General features: G+C 50.2%; 1 protein-coding gene across 1 annotated transcript in view; it reads right to left on the bottom strand.

Moving 5' to 3' along the window:
- The window catches only part of HOMER3 (homer scaffold protein 3), a 260,237-nt gene that overhangs the window by 26,518 nt on the left and 216,375 nt on the right, over positions 1–17,344 (bottom strand). Inside the window, exons 6-7 of the mRNA XM_086946909.1 lie at positions 17,092–17,248; positions 3,396–3,506 (exon numbers count right to left, since the gene is read on the bottom strand). Coding sequence (XP_086803035.1) covers positions 3,396–3,506; positions 17,092–17,248 — 268 coding nt within the window. The remainder of the gene's footprint in view (positions 1–3,395; positions 3,507–17,091; positions 17,249–17,344) is intronic.

Raw genomic sequence — 17,344 nt, 5'->3', positions numbered from 1 at the left:
ATTTCAATATGTCATTCAGAGTGACCTGCCTAAAGATCCATCGAAGGGAGTGATGCCCTCTCTTAAATACCCGCATCCCAGCCTGTATCGCTTATGCCCATTTCAATATGTCCGACAGAGTGACCTGCCTAAAGCTCCATCAAAGGGAGTGATGCCCTCTCTTAAATTCCCGCATCCCAGCCTGTACCGCTTATGCCCATTTCAATATGTCCGACAGAGTGACTTGCCTAAAGCTCCATCAAAGGGAGTGATGCCCTTTCTTAAATTCCCGCATCCCAGCCTGTATCGCTTATGCCCATTTCAATATGTCATTCAGAGTGACCTGCCTAAGCTCCATCAAAGGCAGTGATGCCCTTTCTTAAATTCCCGCATCCCAGCCTGTATCGCGTATGCCCATTTCAATATGTCATTCAGAGTGACCTGCCTAAGCTCCATGGAAGGGAGTGATGCCCTCTCTCAAATTCCCGCATCCCAGCCTGTATCGCGTATGCCCATTTCAATATGTCATTCAGAGTGACCTGCCTAAGCTCCATCGAAGGGAGTGATGCCCTCTCTTAAATACCCGCATCCCAGCCTGTATCGCTTATGCCCATTTCAATATGTCATTCAGAGTGACCCGCCTAAAGCTCCATCGAAGGGAGTGATGCCCTCTCTTAAATTCCCGCATCCCAGCCTGTATCGCTTATGCCCATTTCAATATGTCATTCAGAGTGACCCGCCTAAAGCTCCATCGAAGGGAGTGATGCCCTCTCTTAAATACCCGCATCCCAGCCTGTATCGCTTATGCCCATTTCAATATGTCATTCAGAGTGACCTGCCTAAGCTCCATTGAAGGGAGTGATGCCCTCTCTTAAATTCCCGCATCCCAGCCTGTATCGCTTATGCCCATTTCAATATGTCATTCAGAGTGACTTGCCTAAGCTCCATCGAAGGGAGTGATGCCCTCTCTTAAATACCCGCATCCCAGCCTGTATCGCTTATGCCCATTTCAATGTGTCATTCAGAGTGACTTGCCTAAGCTCCATCGAAGGGAGTGATGCCCTCTCTTAAATACCCGCATCCCAGCCTGTATCGCTTATGCCCATTTCAATATGTCATTCAGAGTGACCCGCCTAAAGCTCCATCGAAGGGAGTGATGCCCTCTCTTAAATACCCGCATCCCAGCCTATATCGCTTATGCCCATTTCAATATGTCGTTCAGAGTGACCCGCCTAAAGCTCCATCGAAGGGAGTGATGCCCTTTCTTAAATTCCCGCATCCCAGCCTGTATCGCTTATGCCCATTTCAATATGTCATTCAGAGTGACCCGCCTAAAGCTCCATTGAAGGGAGTGATACCCTCTCTTAAATACCCGCATCCCAGCCTGTATCGCTTATGCCCATTTCAATATGTCATTCAGAGTGACCCGCCTAAAGCTCCATCGAAGGGAGTGATGCCCTCTCTTAAATTCCCGCATCCCAGCCTGTATCGCTTATGCCCATTTCAATATGTCATTCAGAGTGACTTGCCTACAGCTCCATCGAAGGGAGTGATGCCCTCTCTTAAATTCCCGCATCCCAGCTTGTATCGCTTATGCCCATTTCAATATGTCATTCAGAGTGACCTGCCTAAGCTCCATCGAAGGGAGTGATGCCCTCTCTTAAATTCCTGCATCCCAGCCTGTATCGCGTATGCCCATTTCAATATGTCATTCAGAGTGACCTGCCTAAAGCTCCATTGAAGGGAGTGATGCCCTCTCTTAAATTCCTGCATCCCAGCCTGTATCGCTTATGCCCATTTCAATATGTCCGTTGCCTAAAGCTCCATTGAAGGGAGTGATGCCTTCTCTTAAATTCCCGCATCCCAGCCTGTATCGCTTATGCCCATTTCAATATGTCATTCAGAGTGACTTGCCTAAACCTCCATCGAAGGGAGTGATGCCCTCTCTTAAATTCCCGCATCCCAGCTTGTATCGCTTATGCCCATTTCAATATGTCCGACAGAGTGACCTACCTAAAGCTCCATCGAAGGGATTGATGCCCTCTCTTAAATTCCCGCATCCCAGCTTGTATCGCTTATGCCCATTTCAATATGTCATTCAGAGTGACCTGCCTAAGCTCCATCGAAGGGAGTGATGCCCTCTCTTAAATTCCTGCATCCCAGCCTGTATCGCTTATGCCATTTCAATATGTCCGTTGCCTAAAGCTCCATTGAAGGGAGTGATGTCTTCTCTTAAATTCCCGCATCCCAGCCTGTATCGCTTATGCCCATTTCAATATGTCATTCAGAGTGACCTGCCTAAAGCTCCATCGAAGGGAGTGATGCCCTCTCTTAAATTCCCGCATCCCAGCCTGTATCTCTTATGCCCATGTCAATATGTCAGAAAGAGAGACCTGCCTTTAGTGTCCTGCTGGACATATTTTAGTGTTGCTGTACATAAACTCTACACCACCCATTAGAGGCGCCACCGGTCAGGTGACCCTGCTAATAAAAGGGCCTGGGCGCACGTGCCCTGGGCCAGTTCAAGTACCATACACCAATGTGTCCTTGTGCCTTACTTCCCGCATCCCAACCAGTCTCGCTAATGCTCATTTCAATATGTTCGACAGAGTGACCATCTAGGTGTCCAATGAAGTGTGCAACATCCACTCCTGAAGACAGCATTGCCTATTTGAGCCCTCTTACCTATGTTCGCTGCCCCTGGATGTGCTCTAGCTACCTCTTAACATTAGAACTTGTGTGAAGTAGGTTCCCCGGCATACAAGGCAGATCCGCTGGTGTATTCATCAAATCTAGCGCATGCCCACCTGACCGGAAGTGCACAGGTAGGCACTCGAGTAAATGCTTCTCATTCCTATATATACCATGTTTAGGAGTCATCAAGTGCTCCTTTTTGAGTGTGCAAGACAGCGATTCTGTTCTGGTGGATGGATCTCTCGCCCTGTGGCTTTGTGAAAACTATTTTTAATCAGAGTTTTTAAATGGCTTAATGGAGTGTGAGACACGGGGACTAGGGGTGGTGATAATCTGCAATGAATGCCACATGCCAGCCAACACAGCCTCCCTTGCATATGTCCATTTCAATTTGGCAGACAGTGACCCACCTACAACTCCATTTAAATCTGCAACATCCAGTCCTACAGATAGACTCTTCGCCCTCCTGTTAGCTCAAACATGATTAAACTCTCTCTGTACCCCTCTTCTTTCTCACTCACTCTTTCTCCTTCGCTAGATCACTCTTCTCTCTCCTCCCAACTCTACTCTCTTGCTTGTTTCTTTCCATCTCGCTCTATCCCCTCTTACTACTTCCTTCTCGACTCTTGCGACTCCTCCGTTGCTGTTCTCTACTTGTTGTCTCTCGTCAAGCCCCACAAATGGAACCTCCCATCAGATCCTGCACCCTAGTCATATCTTACCTGTTCTTTGGCTTTTAGCACCGCCTCCAGTTCTTCCACACTGCGCCCCGTCTCCTCTGCGCTGACATTCAATGCACCTTCCTGCGAACCCTGCGCCTCCAATTCAGAAACCTGGTAAAGTGAGTAAAAGAGGGTGAGAGGAACATGGCCATCATCATGGGATATGCCGAAGATAAATCTGAGACACACAACTTGAGATTGACACGCTCATTTACATATTTCATTCATCCCAGGATGCACTTCTGTAGGGTGTGATGCCTATTTTACTACATTGTTATTTTGAACTTTAACTTGGAGTGTACATCTTATGTGGAAGATTGTTAATGGCAACTGGAACAGAGAGGGGGCACTGGCAGGACCCCCACCATAAGTGAAAGTGGAAGTCTCTCTCTATGCACTAAGCGGATGTATGTGGTACAACGCGTGGTATTACCATGCGTACCGTTACCACGCAGGTTTTACAATGCAAGTTGTTCCAACGACTTGCGTTGGGGGGCACTGGATAGTGGAATAGTTTAATTTACTATTCCAACTCCAGTCCCCGTGGATAGTAGGGAAGGTTTTGGATAGTAAATTAAACTATTCCCTATCCTATAGCGCCCTCCAGCGCAAGTCGTTGTTATGACTTTCGTTGTAAAACCTGCGTGGTAACGGTACCATGTTGTAAAAGTTCAGTTGTAAAGGATGTTCCCCCACTAAGCCTAGAAGCTGGCCTAGCTTATTGGGCTACACAGAGGAATTACCAAGGTTTAGACAGCAGCCCAGCCTTTCCAGTGGGCTACTGCCCAAACTATAGCAGCATGTATCACCAGATCTGCCTCAAATCTTGAAGCTCCCCTACGATGGATATGTTTCTTGCAATTCTGTGTGTCCTTTCCACCACTTACTCTGATAGAAGCCAATTTGCACAAAGTTTAGTCCACATATACCACACTTAAGGGAGCAAAAAGTATTATCAGCGAATGGAAATTGCGCTTCCAGGCCGTTAAATTGAGATTTACGCCACACGACAGCTAGGTAGAGTATCTAGTCGTTAGCAGGAAGGTGGAGAAGGATGCTCCCATGGGTGTGTTTTGGGAGTGAATATTGCAAATGTGCTGACCAGCAAAACCAGTTGTAAATCAGTGGCCATTCACAAACATTTCAGTGCTCCGCCCCACGCTTGCGGAGAAAATAAAAAGTGATGGAAAAAATACTTGAATTCCTCTCAGCTCCTGGTAATCACTTTGTGTTGCATTCTAAACCATCGTTTTTTTTGCCCACTGTGCCACTGCTGGACGGGAGCAAACATATGAACATCTGACTTGGTCCTGTTCCAATAGGAACAGATAAACCCAAAACTTCCATTCCAGGTTCCGTCTCGACTAGAAAAAAAAACCTCCAGAGAAGCTTGTCGGTACTCACTGGAGTTCTGTAGTAGGGGATCTCTGTGTATAGTCATAATCTAGTGAATAGTCCCGCCCATGTGCGTGGACCCCGGCAATCAAAAATAATCTCTTAAGGTGTCAAAATAATGCAGAAACTGCAAAGACACTTAAGAGAGAATTTAAAGACAAATAATGCAGCCTATATCCACAGGCTACACTGTCCAGTACTTCAACTAGGATTTCCACCAAAAAAACACCACACACAACACAGCCTGCAGTTTCTACCATAGAGAAACTTGCCTCCCCCAGTCAAAGACTCTGGAATGATAGAGAGGAAGGTAGGGACAGACAAGCCCCATAGGCTGCCATTATGTGGCTTAAATAGGATACTGTGCCTTTAAGAGAACTTTCCAGAACTTCTCCCAGTATCCCAGAATGCATAGCAGGTCCCCCTTACTTCAGTTCTTTTTTCCGGCTCCTGCTTACAGGACCCTGGCATTGAGCTCTCCCTTTTACAAGGGTTTATTGAATTCGTTTTTGCACTTTTAACTTTTAAAAGTGTTGTTGTTACTGCTTGGTGTTCTCTTCTCACTTTTGTGCTGTTTTTAGGCGTTTTGGGGCTCCGAAATGCCTGGCCTTTTTGTCAAGTGCCCAGCATGTGAGAGGAAGAAGGCCAAAAGCGACCCCCATGATGTCTGCATCGTGTGCCTTCCAGAAGATCATGGCCCTGAGGAGTGTGTTATCTGCCAGCAACTTTCTGCTAGGACCCTCAGGGACAGATTGAAGATCAGGCTGGCTGGCCTGGAGGATAGGCGCCAACGTGCTGCAGGTGGGTCTGGGCAGCCTGGGAGGGATCCCTCTGCCTCTGCTGAGGCCCCTGGGGGGCTCCCCAGGGGCAGGAAGTCCAGCCAACGATCCCATTCTCCGTCGGCGTCGATGGCATCGACGACGGCGTCGAGAGGGATGACGACGGCGTGCTCCCCTTCTCCCCGGGGCTCCGGGTCGAGACGGCGCGACGGCTCGACGGCGAAGGAGAAACCGACGTCGAGGCCGCCGTCGACGTCATCGTCTTCGTCGACGTCGAGGTCATACCGACGCCGAAGGCACAGTGACGTACATCGACGCTCGCCGTCGAGGCGGCGCCGACGCTCGCCGTCGAGGCGACACCGTCGGTCGTCGTCGAGGCGACACCGTCGATCTCCATCGCGGCGACGCCGCCGATCGACGTCGAGGGGCTCCTCGACGTCGGGAACATCAAGGCGACGGCGGCGCTCGTCGTCGAGGGCGGACCGCCCGACGTCGAGAGGACGCCGAAGGTCGACGTCGAGGAGTCGGCGTTCGACGCCGAGGAGGAAGCGGTCGACGCCGAGGAGACGACGCCCGACGCCGGAGTCCGGGAGACGTCATTCGACGCCGGAGAAGCGTCGTTCTGCGTCCAGCAGACAGCGGTCAGCGTCGGGGAGCAGGTCACCCGCTCCAAAACGGCGGAAAAGGGACTCTAGTCCCAGGAGTCACGCTGCTTCCAGCGGTGGTCGCAAGAGGAAGAGGTCGCCTGCGGATGGGGATGGATCTCCGCGCCCCTCGCCTGGTGGGACACCGGGCTCGGTGTACTCGGAAGTGTACACTCCGTCCCGGCCCAGGACTCCGACTCCTCCCCCCGTGCCTAAGGAGGACCCTCCGCCCAAACCACCACTGCCTTCAGGGGACACTCCTCCACCTCCGGTCCCTCCGCATGGGCCCGCACCGCAGCCGAAGGTTCCTCCTCCGAGGTCCACTTCCCTGCCGTCCCTGCCTGCTCCTCCCAAGGGGACTCCGAAACCGAAACCCCGGGAGGAACCGAAGACGCCTCGTGATGAGCCAAGGAAGACCCCTCCGCGCAAACCGAAGGAGCACCCACGGGCTGGCAGGTCTCGCTCTCGCTCTGGGCGGAAGGACAGATCGAGGCACAGATCGTCCACGAGATCGAGGCACCGCCATAGGAGGCGCGAGTCTCGCTCTCACACGAGGTCCTCTGGGACCAGGGATTATTCACCTACCCTATCGGGGTCTCCGGACACCAGAGTGTCCCCGATAGATGACCTGGTGGCCTTTCAGGACGTACTGTTGCGGGGCGCAGCGAAGCTCGGCATCTCCCTGACGGTGCCTACACCGAAGACATCGGTCATCTTCGAGACGCTGCATCAGAGGCATCTGTCTCGTCCTCTCCTGCCCCTGGTGCCGGGCCTGGAAGAACCTGCTATGGCTCTGTTTCTCACCCCGGCTGTGACGAGGGCGGCCCCTTCGAGATTACTTAAGAAGTACCGAGCTCCCGAATCGGATCCGGCCTTCTTGAGGGCCGAGCCTCCACCTGACTCCGTCATCGTCACGGCGGCCCGCAAGCAGCATGCCACCACCCCGACCTCCACGGTTCCCCCGGACAAGGAATCGAGATGGATGGACTCGGCGGGAAGGAAAGTTTGTGGTACTTCCGCGACCTCCATGAAAGCGGCGAGTGCCACGGCTTTGTTGGGTCGCTACGACCGCGCCCTCTGGGACTCCCTTGAGCGCTTTGCGGAGCATTTGCCCCGGGAGCAGCGTGAAGACTTCACGGAAGTCCTGAGTGAGGGGATGCTGGTGGCCAACCAGATAATCAGCGCGGCTGCGGACTCTTCCCTGTTGGCGGCTCACGGATTTTGCCACGGGATCAACCAGCGGCGTCACGCATGGCTCCGGCTTACGTCCCTGAAACCGGACGCACAGCAGAGGGTGGCCAATCTGCCGTTTTCCGGTGAGACCCTCTTCGGGAAACATGCTGATGATGAAATGGCCCGCATGAAGGCGGAGGCCGAAACGCTGACGGCTGTGGGCCTGGAAAAGCCCAAAGAGACCAAGAAGCAGTACCGCCCCTTCCAACGGCGGTTCGGCGGACAGGGCCGAGGTCGAGGACAGGCCTCAGGACACTCCCAGCAGCAGCAGCAGTTCCGGAAGCCGTTCCAGAAGCGGCAGAGGGGCAGGGGTGGCCAGCAATCGGCTCCGGCGCCCAAGGGCCAGGCGGGGCCTAGGCCCTAGGAACTTACTTCCCCCGGTTCCGTTACCCACTCCGGTAGGGGGAAGCATCCAACTTTTTCTGGCAGAGTGGAGAAAAATTACTCAGGACAAGTGGGTGCTGAATATTGTTTGCAATGGATACAGTCTTCGGTTCACCAGCCCTCCTCCAGCTATTCCCCCGGTCGGCTCGCAGTTTCAGCTGCGCGAGCTTCAGGCGGAAGCGGATATCCTGTTGAGGAAACGGGCGATAGAAGACGTACCTCGGTCTCAGAGAGGAAGAGGTCTGTACTCCCGGTTCTTCCTGGTTCGCAAGAAGGACAAGAACGAGTTCAGGCCCATTCTGGATTTGCGACAGGCAAACAAATGGATTCGCAGAGAAAAGTTCCGCATGCTGTCGTTGCATCAGATTTACCCTCAGTTGCAACAGGGGGACTGGCTTTGCGCTATAGACCTACAGGATGCTTACTTCCATGTGCCCATTGCACACAAACACAGGAAGTTCCTGCGGTTCCAAGTCGGCACCAATCACTATCAATACACAGTACTCCCATTCGGACTGAAGTCTGCGCCGAGAACGTTCTCGAAGTGCATGGCGGTGGTAGCAGCACACCTGAGGAAGAACAAGGTGTTCGTCTACCCGTACCTGGACGATTGGTTGATCAAGGCATCCTCCTTCTCGGAAGCGCGAGCACACTTCCAGGAGACGTGCGTTCTCTTGAACAAGTTGGGGCTGCACATCAACATGGCCAAGTCTGTCCCGACTCCGGTCCAATGCATACAGTACTTGGGAGCCTCCATCAATACGCTGTCAGCAAGCGTGTCTCCTTCGGAAGAGCGACGATTATCACTCCTTCGAAAGGCTCAGGCTCTTATGACGACTCCATCTACAACAGTGAGGACGGTGTCTTCTCTACTGGGCTCGATGGCCTCTTGTATCTTCCTGACGCCACACGCACGGCTGCACATGAGACCGTTGCAAGAGTGCTTGGAGGACCAGTGGGATCAGAGGAAAGGATCTTGGGACGACAGGATTCGGCTGTCGCTGCATGCTCTTCAGTCTCTGAAGTGGTGGTGTTCGGCGGAGAATCTCCTAAAAGGGGTTCCCTTTCACAAGGACATACCCAAGCAGACTGTCGTGACGGATGCGTCTCTTCTGGGATGGGGAGCGCACTCCGGGACTCTACAGATTCAAGGCACGTGGTCACCGATGGAGGCCACGTATCACATCAATTTCCTGGAACTCAGGGCTGTTCACTTGGCGCTGAAGGCCTTTCTTCCGTCCTTCCAGACCGACTCTCTGCTTGTACAGACGGACAATACCACCACGATGTATTACCTCAACAAGCAGGGGGGCTCGAGATCGCGCACCCTGTCTCAGGAGGCGCAGACGATCTGGCACTGGCTTCTAGCCAGAGGACTGTCGATAACGGCCACCCATCTGCCGGGTGTGCAGAATGTTCAGGCAGACGCACTGAGCAGGCTGCTTCAGGAAAACCACGAATGGGTCATAAACGACGAAGTACTAGGAGAAGTCTTCGCAAGGTGGGGAACTCCAGACGTAGATTTGTTCGCCACCGCCGAAAACAGCAAGTGCAGAGACTTCGCCTCCAGGTACTTCCAACAAGGGACGCTGGGGAATGCGTTGTGGATCAACTGGACGAACAGCTTTCTGTACGCCTTTCCTCCCATTCCCCTGATTCCGGCGGTGCTCATCAAGCTGGCCCGATCCAGGACTCGGATGATACTCATCGCCCCGGAGTGGCCCAGGCAGTGGTGGTTCACGGACCTACTTCACCGGTCTCTCCTTCCTCACATTCGGTTGCCGTGCAGGCCGGGCCTTCTCACGAAGTTCGGGGGACGGATGTTACACCCCAACCTCTCGTCTTTGAGTTTGGCGGCATGGCTCCTGAGATAGTGCAATATGGCCATCTGAATCTGCCCGATGATTGCATGGACATACTGAAGGAGTCTAAGAGACCTTCCACTCGGACTTCGTATGCTTACAAGTGGAAGAGGTTTTGTATATGGTGCCATTCTAAGAACCATGATCCTACTACCTGCAAGGAAGATGTCATCCTTCCTTATCTTTTACATTTGGCGCAGTCTGGCCTTAATGTCCATTCCATTAAGGTACATCTTGCTGCATTGACTGCCTACAGGAAATGCCCTTCACAGACTTCCTTTTTCCAGATCCCTGTGATCAAAGACTTTCTGGAAGGTTTGAAGAAAGTATTCCCTCCTGTCAGGCTTCCTTCGCCTTCGTGGGAATTGAATGTGGTGCTGTCCAGATTGATGAAGGAGCCTTTTGAGCCTATTCATAAGGCTTCGTTGCAGCACCTGTCCTGGAAGGCGGCGTTCCTCGTGGCCATTACATCGGCCCGCAGGGTGAGTGAAATTCAGGCGTTGTGTTGTAATGAACCTTATACTGTATTTCATGCTGCTAAGGTTGTTATGCGTACTCACCCTAAATTTCTTCCCAAGGTTATTTCTGATTTTCATATCAACCAGTCTATAACGTTGCCTACGTTTTTTCAGAACCCTTCATCCCCAGCGGAGAGGTCTCTCCATTCCCTGGATGTGAGGAGGGTCTTGAAATTTTATCTGGATAAAACCAAAGATATTCGTAGGTCTGACCAGTTGTTTGTCAATTATGGAGCGGTCAGGACGGGTCTTGCGACCTCTAAGCAGTCCATCTCTAGGTGGATTGTGTCCTGCATACAATTGTGTTATCAGAAAGCTAATAAGACCTTAGGGGGTAAGCCTAAGGCTCATTCCACCAGGGGCAAAGCTGCCACGACGGCTCTGCTCCGTAATGTGCCGTTTGCTGAAATATGCAAGGCAGCCACTTGGAAGTCGGTTCATACCTTTGCTAAGCATTACTGCCTGGACACTGACGCCAGGGCAGACGCTCAGGTTGGACAGGCTTCGCTGCGGAATTTGTTCGCACAGTAGTGGCGTTATGTATTATTCTCCACCGCCGCTTTGGTGTGGGGATGGGCTTGCCATTCTATTCACTAGATTATGACTATACACAGAGATCCCCTACTACAGAAGGAGTAGTTTCTGTCCTGTAACTCCAGTTCTGTAGTAGGGGTATCTCTGTTATAGTCATAAGCGCCCGCCCTCCTCCCCGGTGGAGATTGTTTCATCATACAAGAATGCGACAGGTCTGGCGTGCTTCGCCTTCAAAAAGAACTGAAGTAAGGGGGACCTGCTATGCATTCTGGGATACTGGGAGAAGTTCTGGAAAGTTCTCTTAAAGGCACAGTATCCTATTTAAGCCACATAATGGCAGCCTATGGGGCTTGTCTGTCCCTACCTTCCTCTCTATCATTCCAGAGTCTTTGACTGGGGGAGGCAAGTTTCTCTATGGTAGAAACTGCAGGCTGTGTTGTGTGTGGTGTTTTTTTGGTGGAAATCCTAGTTGAAGTACTGGACAGTGTAGCCTGTGGATATAGGCTGCATTATTTGTCTTTAAATTCTCTCTTAAGTGTCTTTGCAGTTTCTGCATTATTTTGACACCTTAAGAGATTATTTTTGATTGCTGGGGTCCACGCACATGGGCGGGACTATTCACTAGATTATGACTATAACAGAGATACCCCTACTACAGAACTGGAGTTACAGGACAGAAACTACTCCTTCTTGCTTACACCAATGGTGGCCCTTAATGTGCAAGAGGGGTGGGGGCGGACACACACACTTCCGCACACTCTTTAAACATGTACACACATACCACACCCAGTACATACACATGCACACATTTATTAACTGCATGCATGTACGCACAAGTACACAAACATTCATACACACATGCACCCAACATAAAAAAAATACTTACCAGGCAGCAGCAGTGATCTTGGATGGCAGGTGGAATGCCTTGGTGGTTCCTGAGGATTGTAGGAACTGCGGTCTACTCTCATTGGCTGACCTGGTTATGGGCCAGCGAATGAGAGAAGGCACCAGTCCCTACCCGTCACAGAGTGGGATTGGTTCTGTGTGAGTGCGCACTCATCGTGAGGGGTAGGTTCACAAAAGACTTGGCCGGGATGAGGAGGTCATGCCCGCGGGGCTGTGAAGTCTTTAGTCCGGCATATGTTGGGTCAGACCGCCAGACGCCTGCGCATTTAGCACGTGCACAGCACCCGGCTGCTTGACTCGACCATGAGGAGAGCCGGTCAGGCTGACCTTTGCACAGCATGACAGACACTCTTCGGCTGAGAAAAAAGTGGTGAGGTGAGGCCCCTCCGCCCAGAGCAACGGGCCACAGCTGGCTTACACCTGCGGCAAGGAGACAGTAGTAATGCATTAAGTGCGGAAAAGTATCCCTTATTCCCCCATTTGTTCAAGGGGTGCATGGAAAAGGCTTTATTCACAGAGAAAATGGTTTTCAATGTCAAGGAAAGCTCCACCATTATCTTTCATCAGGGAAAGCAGGGCAGATTCCAGCAAGAAGCCGAAGACATTATGAATAAAGAACGCATACCAGGAGAGAGACCTTGGCACGCGGCAGCCATTACTTCAACACTTTGTGAGAAGAAAAAAGCTGCTTCAACCCGCCTCCATGTTCTTCACTATTTTTGTTATAAAATGTCCCCATTAAAAAATATATTTTTTCTAAATGTTGAACAGAACAATTTGGGTAAAGAGCCAAGCCAGACTGCTCTCCTTCTTCTATTCAATTGCGCTGTATTTTTATTTTCTCTCCCAGATGCCTGCGCTCTCATCACGTCGCGACCTTGAGTTGCGAACAAACAATACGTGCAATTTTCTCAGGAACAAAAAACCCAGCACAAAAGAAGTGCTGAAATATGGTCTGCGTCCTTCATGAGATGGATTGAAGGCATCCACTGTGGAAGACCCCTTGTGAGGGGGGTATGTTACACACCACGTGCCATTGTAGCTCCGCACCGGAGACATACTGTCCCAGGATCAGGCTTTAGATCCTAACTAGGGCAGAAGGGGTGGGGGTAGCTTGCTACAGCTTCCTAACCTACTGCTTAAGGAGATGCATGTGGTATACAACCGGTCCCGGATACCGGAGTGGAAGAATGCATCGCTGGGATAATGTGTCAGAGGCAAGCACTGGGCCTGTCATAGGTAAATCCCCCTGGACCAGCCTTGCAATTTGGGTCAATGTTTTGAGAAGCCATTAAACAGATCTACAAGCTGAATAAAGGACGTCTGGATTCTGCTTTGCATTTTAGAGGCAGAGTTTATCTCATCGCTACGCAGCCGGTACCTAGGTACAAGATGCTGATGACCTGGGCGCAGTTCGCAGGGTTTTGCTACACGGAAATCCGCAAAGTTACAAAAACATCTGAAGTTAAGCGAGTGACGGAGTGCAGTGCGAACTGCAGTTTGTGCTGGTATTCCTGTTGCTCGGGTAGAAATTCTACCCAAGCGGCAGCTCACACTTGCGAACTTACCATTCGCGATTGCGAACTTACAATTCGCAATTGCAAGCGGGATAAAACTCCGCTGCACATCGCAAAGCAGAGTTTCTGCACACCGCAAGCTCCGCGGAGTGCGGAGTGCAGAAAACTGCGCCAACTCTGCGAACGGAGTAAAGTTCAACAAATTGCTTTAATTCGTCTCTTCCGTGTATTGACCTTTTCAGCTACAACTATAAGAGGACGGGATTGGGGGGGCCTGGGAGCCGGTCATCTTACAGAAAAATGACTAGCTAAAGAACAGAACTAGCAGTATCATGCTTATGAGTAGGAGTATGAGTATGAAGAGTATTTCTATAGCGCCTAACTACCCGGAGGCCTCGTAGCGCTTGCAGAAAAGGAGAAGGGACACGTCAGTCTTCACCACTAAGAAGGCATTCCAAACAGGTGAGTTTTTAGGAGCTTATGTGAATCTATAACAGATTCATACTACAAATGGAAAAAAGTTACTTCCCTGTAACAATAGTTTTGCAGCTTGCGACTATGTTAGATTGACACAATGTGCATTATTCCAACAGTTAACATCTGGCTCCGAAAAATACCGTGCTGACACAGAGGAAGGGTTTGGGGCATCAACAACAGAAGAAGTCAGGAAAACTCATTATTACATTGTCTCAATGCACACAATCCTTGCAACATATCTACCATCTCGCAAGATGTAGGTTTAAAGCTGGAATTATAAAGGTAGGTCGCATGGTTGGCCAGTGGGGAAGGCATTCGGTCAGATAGAGCGAGACCACTGCATGCCTGTTTCACGCCCTCCAATAAACCATTTGAAACCATTCAGATCTTTGGATTCTTCTGTCTGTGATGCTAATTTCCTAGCTAGAAAATGACAATAGAAATCAGTCTTTAGGAACAACTGAGCGTGGCAGCTTGTCTGACAGGCTGTGCGACAGCTTTTCGGCTTCGAATGAAACCCAATAGACATCTCATGGAGGGACATCTACTTCAAGGTACAAAAGGGGGTGGTGATGGACGGAGCATCTGAACCAATCAAACACTCACACCCTGTTGAAAGATCTGGGTTTAATCCATCACCGTTCTTTAGCCCACTCTGCCACCCCAGTTCAGACACGGCCATATGCAAATCAGTCTGACCCTGAGCCTCATGGGAACAGTCCAGCCCGAACTGCCAAGCCATGCCTTCCCTGGACTGGATTCAAGCTTCCTATGACCGGTTTCTGGCATTCCAGCCGTCTTCAGCCCGGCTTGCTTGAATCCAGTGGCAAAATGAGCAAGGGACTCACGTCTGAGCATACCCTGCCACACTTATGGCGAACAAAGCGGTACAAAAGGGGGTGGTGATGGACGGAGCATCTGAACCAATCAAACACTCACACCCAGTCAACAAATCTGGGTTTAATCCATCACTGTTCTTTAGCCCACTCTGCCACCCCAGTTCAGACATGGCTATATGCAAATCAGTCTGACCCTGTGCCTCATGGGAACAGTCCAGCCCGAACTGCCAAGCCATGCCTTCCCTGGAACGGAAACAAGCTTCCGAGGACCGGTTTCTGGCATTCCAGCCGTCTTCAGCCCGGCTTGCTTGAATCCAGTGGCAAAGTGAGCAAGGGACTCACGTCTGAGCATACCCCGCCACACTTATGGCGGCCAAAAGCGGTACAAAAGGGGGTGGTGATGGACGGAGCATCTACACCAATCAAACACTCACACCCAGTCAACAAATCTGGGTTTAATCCATCACCGTTCTTTATCCCACTCTGCTACCTCACAACCACGTGCACCACTTATCTTGGAAACAAACCTCCCTTCCCACTGGGATGGCCCTGACTCCCTTTCTGTAATGTCAAGATGCTGAGGCTCAACGCTGACCTACTTCTGCAAGAGTCCAGGTGCTCTCATGCATTTGACAGGAGAGGGTAAGTACAAGAACTGTGCCAAACGATACGTTAGCGAGAGCCATTCAGACTCAGTGGTGCAGACGCATGAAAAAGCAACGCGAAGTAGGCGCACGCCACTTCGCTGCCCAATGATGAGCTTTAATGGAGCCCGAATAACCAGCCTTGAAGGCAATTTGAACAAATCAGAGGCACTCAAGCCGGTGAAGCGGCAGCAGGCGGAAGAAAGGTTGAAGCCTGGATTCATAAGAGATTACAGCCGGGAAACCTAAAAATATGTATTCCAAGCCAAACTTTTTCTATTTTTGAGAATATGGAATTATCCAGCACTTATTCCCGCCTCCTTGCACTGATGGGCACACACTTTAGCTCCAGGCCCTTCAGGACCACTTTTGAGTGCTAGCTTAGACGTGCAGGCCTAGAAGGTGTCTCCAGGAACTTTTTATTCTCTGTAAATAGGCCCAGCTCATTTCTAATTTGAAGTACAATAAGGATCTCCCCGCTTTCAAATATTCTATCAGAAATTCTGCATGTAATTCTGTGCAGATTAATTTTTTCTTTTGGTTTAGGATTTTCTGTAATTGGTCATAGTTAACCTGATTTGTTGATGTCTTAACCCCCATTTCGTGGGTTTTGATTGATTGGAGATGACCAGCCCAGAGGCGCAATTAGAGATTTCATGATAGCCTGGTGTCTCTGAAAGACTCTCTGCCAAGGAAAGCAACTGAATCTGCTGCAGCCGACATCCCTTTCAGAGGCGTTTTCTAGCCCGACATGAGTCTAAGTTTTCTCCAGGCCTATCTTCAGTTTCAGTTTTAGACACCCATCAAAAAATCTCCAGACTTGAAAATCTAGGGAGATTTTTCAGCTACCACCTTGAGGTACAACCGGACGTAGAACACGTGGCACCTTTTGGTCGCCTCAATTCTGGAAGGACCTCAAGACTTGGCTCTTTGACCGAACCGCAGATTATTCCCCCCATAGCGCCTTGAGACCCTAATGGGTGAGTAGTCGCACTTTAAAAGTAACCTGATTGATTGGTTGCAACCAAAATCTACGAATGGACGAAGATGCAGCATGGCCACTAGTGTTTTTATTGAAGTCATAGTGGTCTACAGGCATATGCTCTTTTTAGGAAGGGCATAAAATCACAAATGAAGATCAAGAAAAAAAACTCATAATGCAGAGGTTGCAGGACATTTATGTATACATCCCCTTATCTGAGGTAACAACAACAACAGACAATACCCCAATCTGGCTCTCTTGAGGATGCTCTGATCTTGCTAGGTGGTGTAAAAATGCGGGGAGTATGTTTTTGTGAGACTGAGAATGATATAATGTCTGGAGGTGCCGCTGCGGGAGGTTGTGTTCCTCCATTCATTGCTTGGGAATAAACCTATACATTGACACAGGAGATGACACAACATAACAGTCAATAAGAATAGGTGAACGGTCTGGTTTAGAGTTCAGCGGTAACTGAAAATCGTGCAATTTATTGCAAAATTATAAATCCAAAGTAGACTTCAGTGGCAAATGACAACCCTTTGTCATCCTTTTCTGTAGGGATAGTATTGTGTGGGAATGCACTCCCCCGGGTCAGAGTCACAAAAACATTTATGAGAATGGAAAAGTGCTGTAGGGTTTTACAAGCTCTTACATGCCTTGGAGGATTGGCCCTAAAACATCTATAATGGGAATATTCATACACAATTACTACAAACCAAAAGGGCCCTCTGTGCACTTTTACTAACAGGTAGTTGGGAGTTTCAGATTCACAAAAGCATGGAAAGTATGTAAAAGAGTTGTATACAACTACCACTTTAGGTACTCCAGAATGGCTTTAAGAGTAGACCCCTCTATATTAAGTTTCTCCAGAATTATTGGATGATGTTCAAGCGCCACCAAACTCCAAATCAAACCATCCTTTTAGCTGTCAGTTACTTTAAAATATTTGTTCCCAAAATGTGGGTGTCGGTGCCAGCCTTACCCGCTGGCGTAGCCGCTCCGTCTCCTCCTGGTAGGCCGCCAGCTGCTTCTTCCACTGCTCCACGTTGGCATTGGCCTCCTGCAAGGCGGCCACCAACTTGTTGTTGCTGTCCTGAAGACTGAAGAACTCTGCCTCCCACTGCACCTCGCACACCGACCTGCGCAAACGACAACCGCAAGGCGAGACATTAGTGTTAACGCAAGAGGGCGAGTGCGAGGCAGCAAGAGGTACAAACAAGTACAACAGGACAAAC

Source organism: Lissotriton vulgaris, chromosome 12 (genome assembly GCF_964263255.1).
Source record: "Lissotriton vulgaris chromosome 12, aLisVul1.2, whole genome shotgun sequence".
Taxonomy (NCBI): Eukaryota; Metazoa; Chordata; class Amphibia; order Caudata; family Salamandridae; genus Lissotriton; species Lissotriton vulgaris.
The sequence above is the reverse complement of the archived record's forward strand: the minus strand, read 5'-3'. Positions and strand labels throughout refer to the sequence as shown.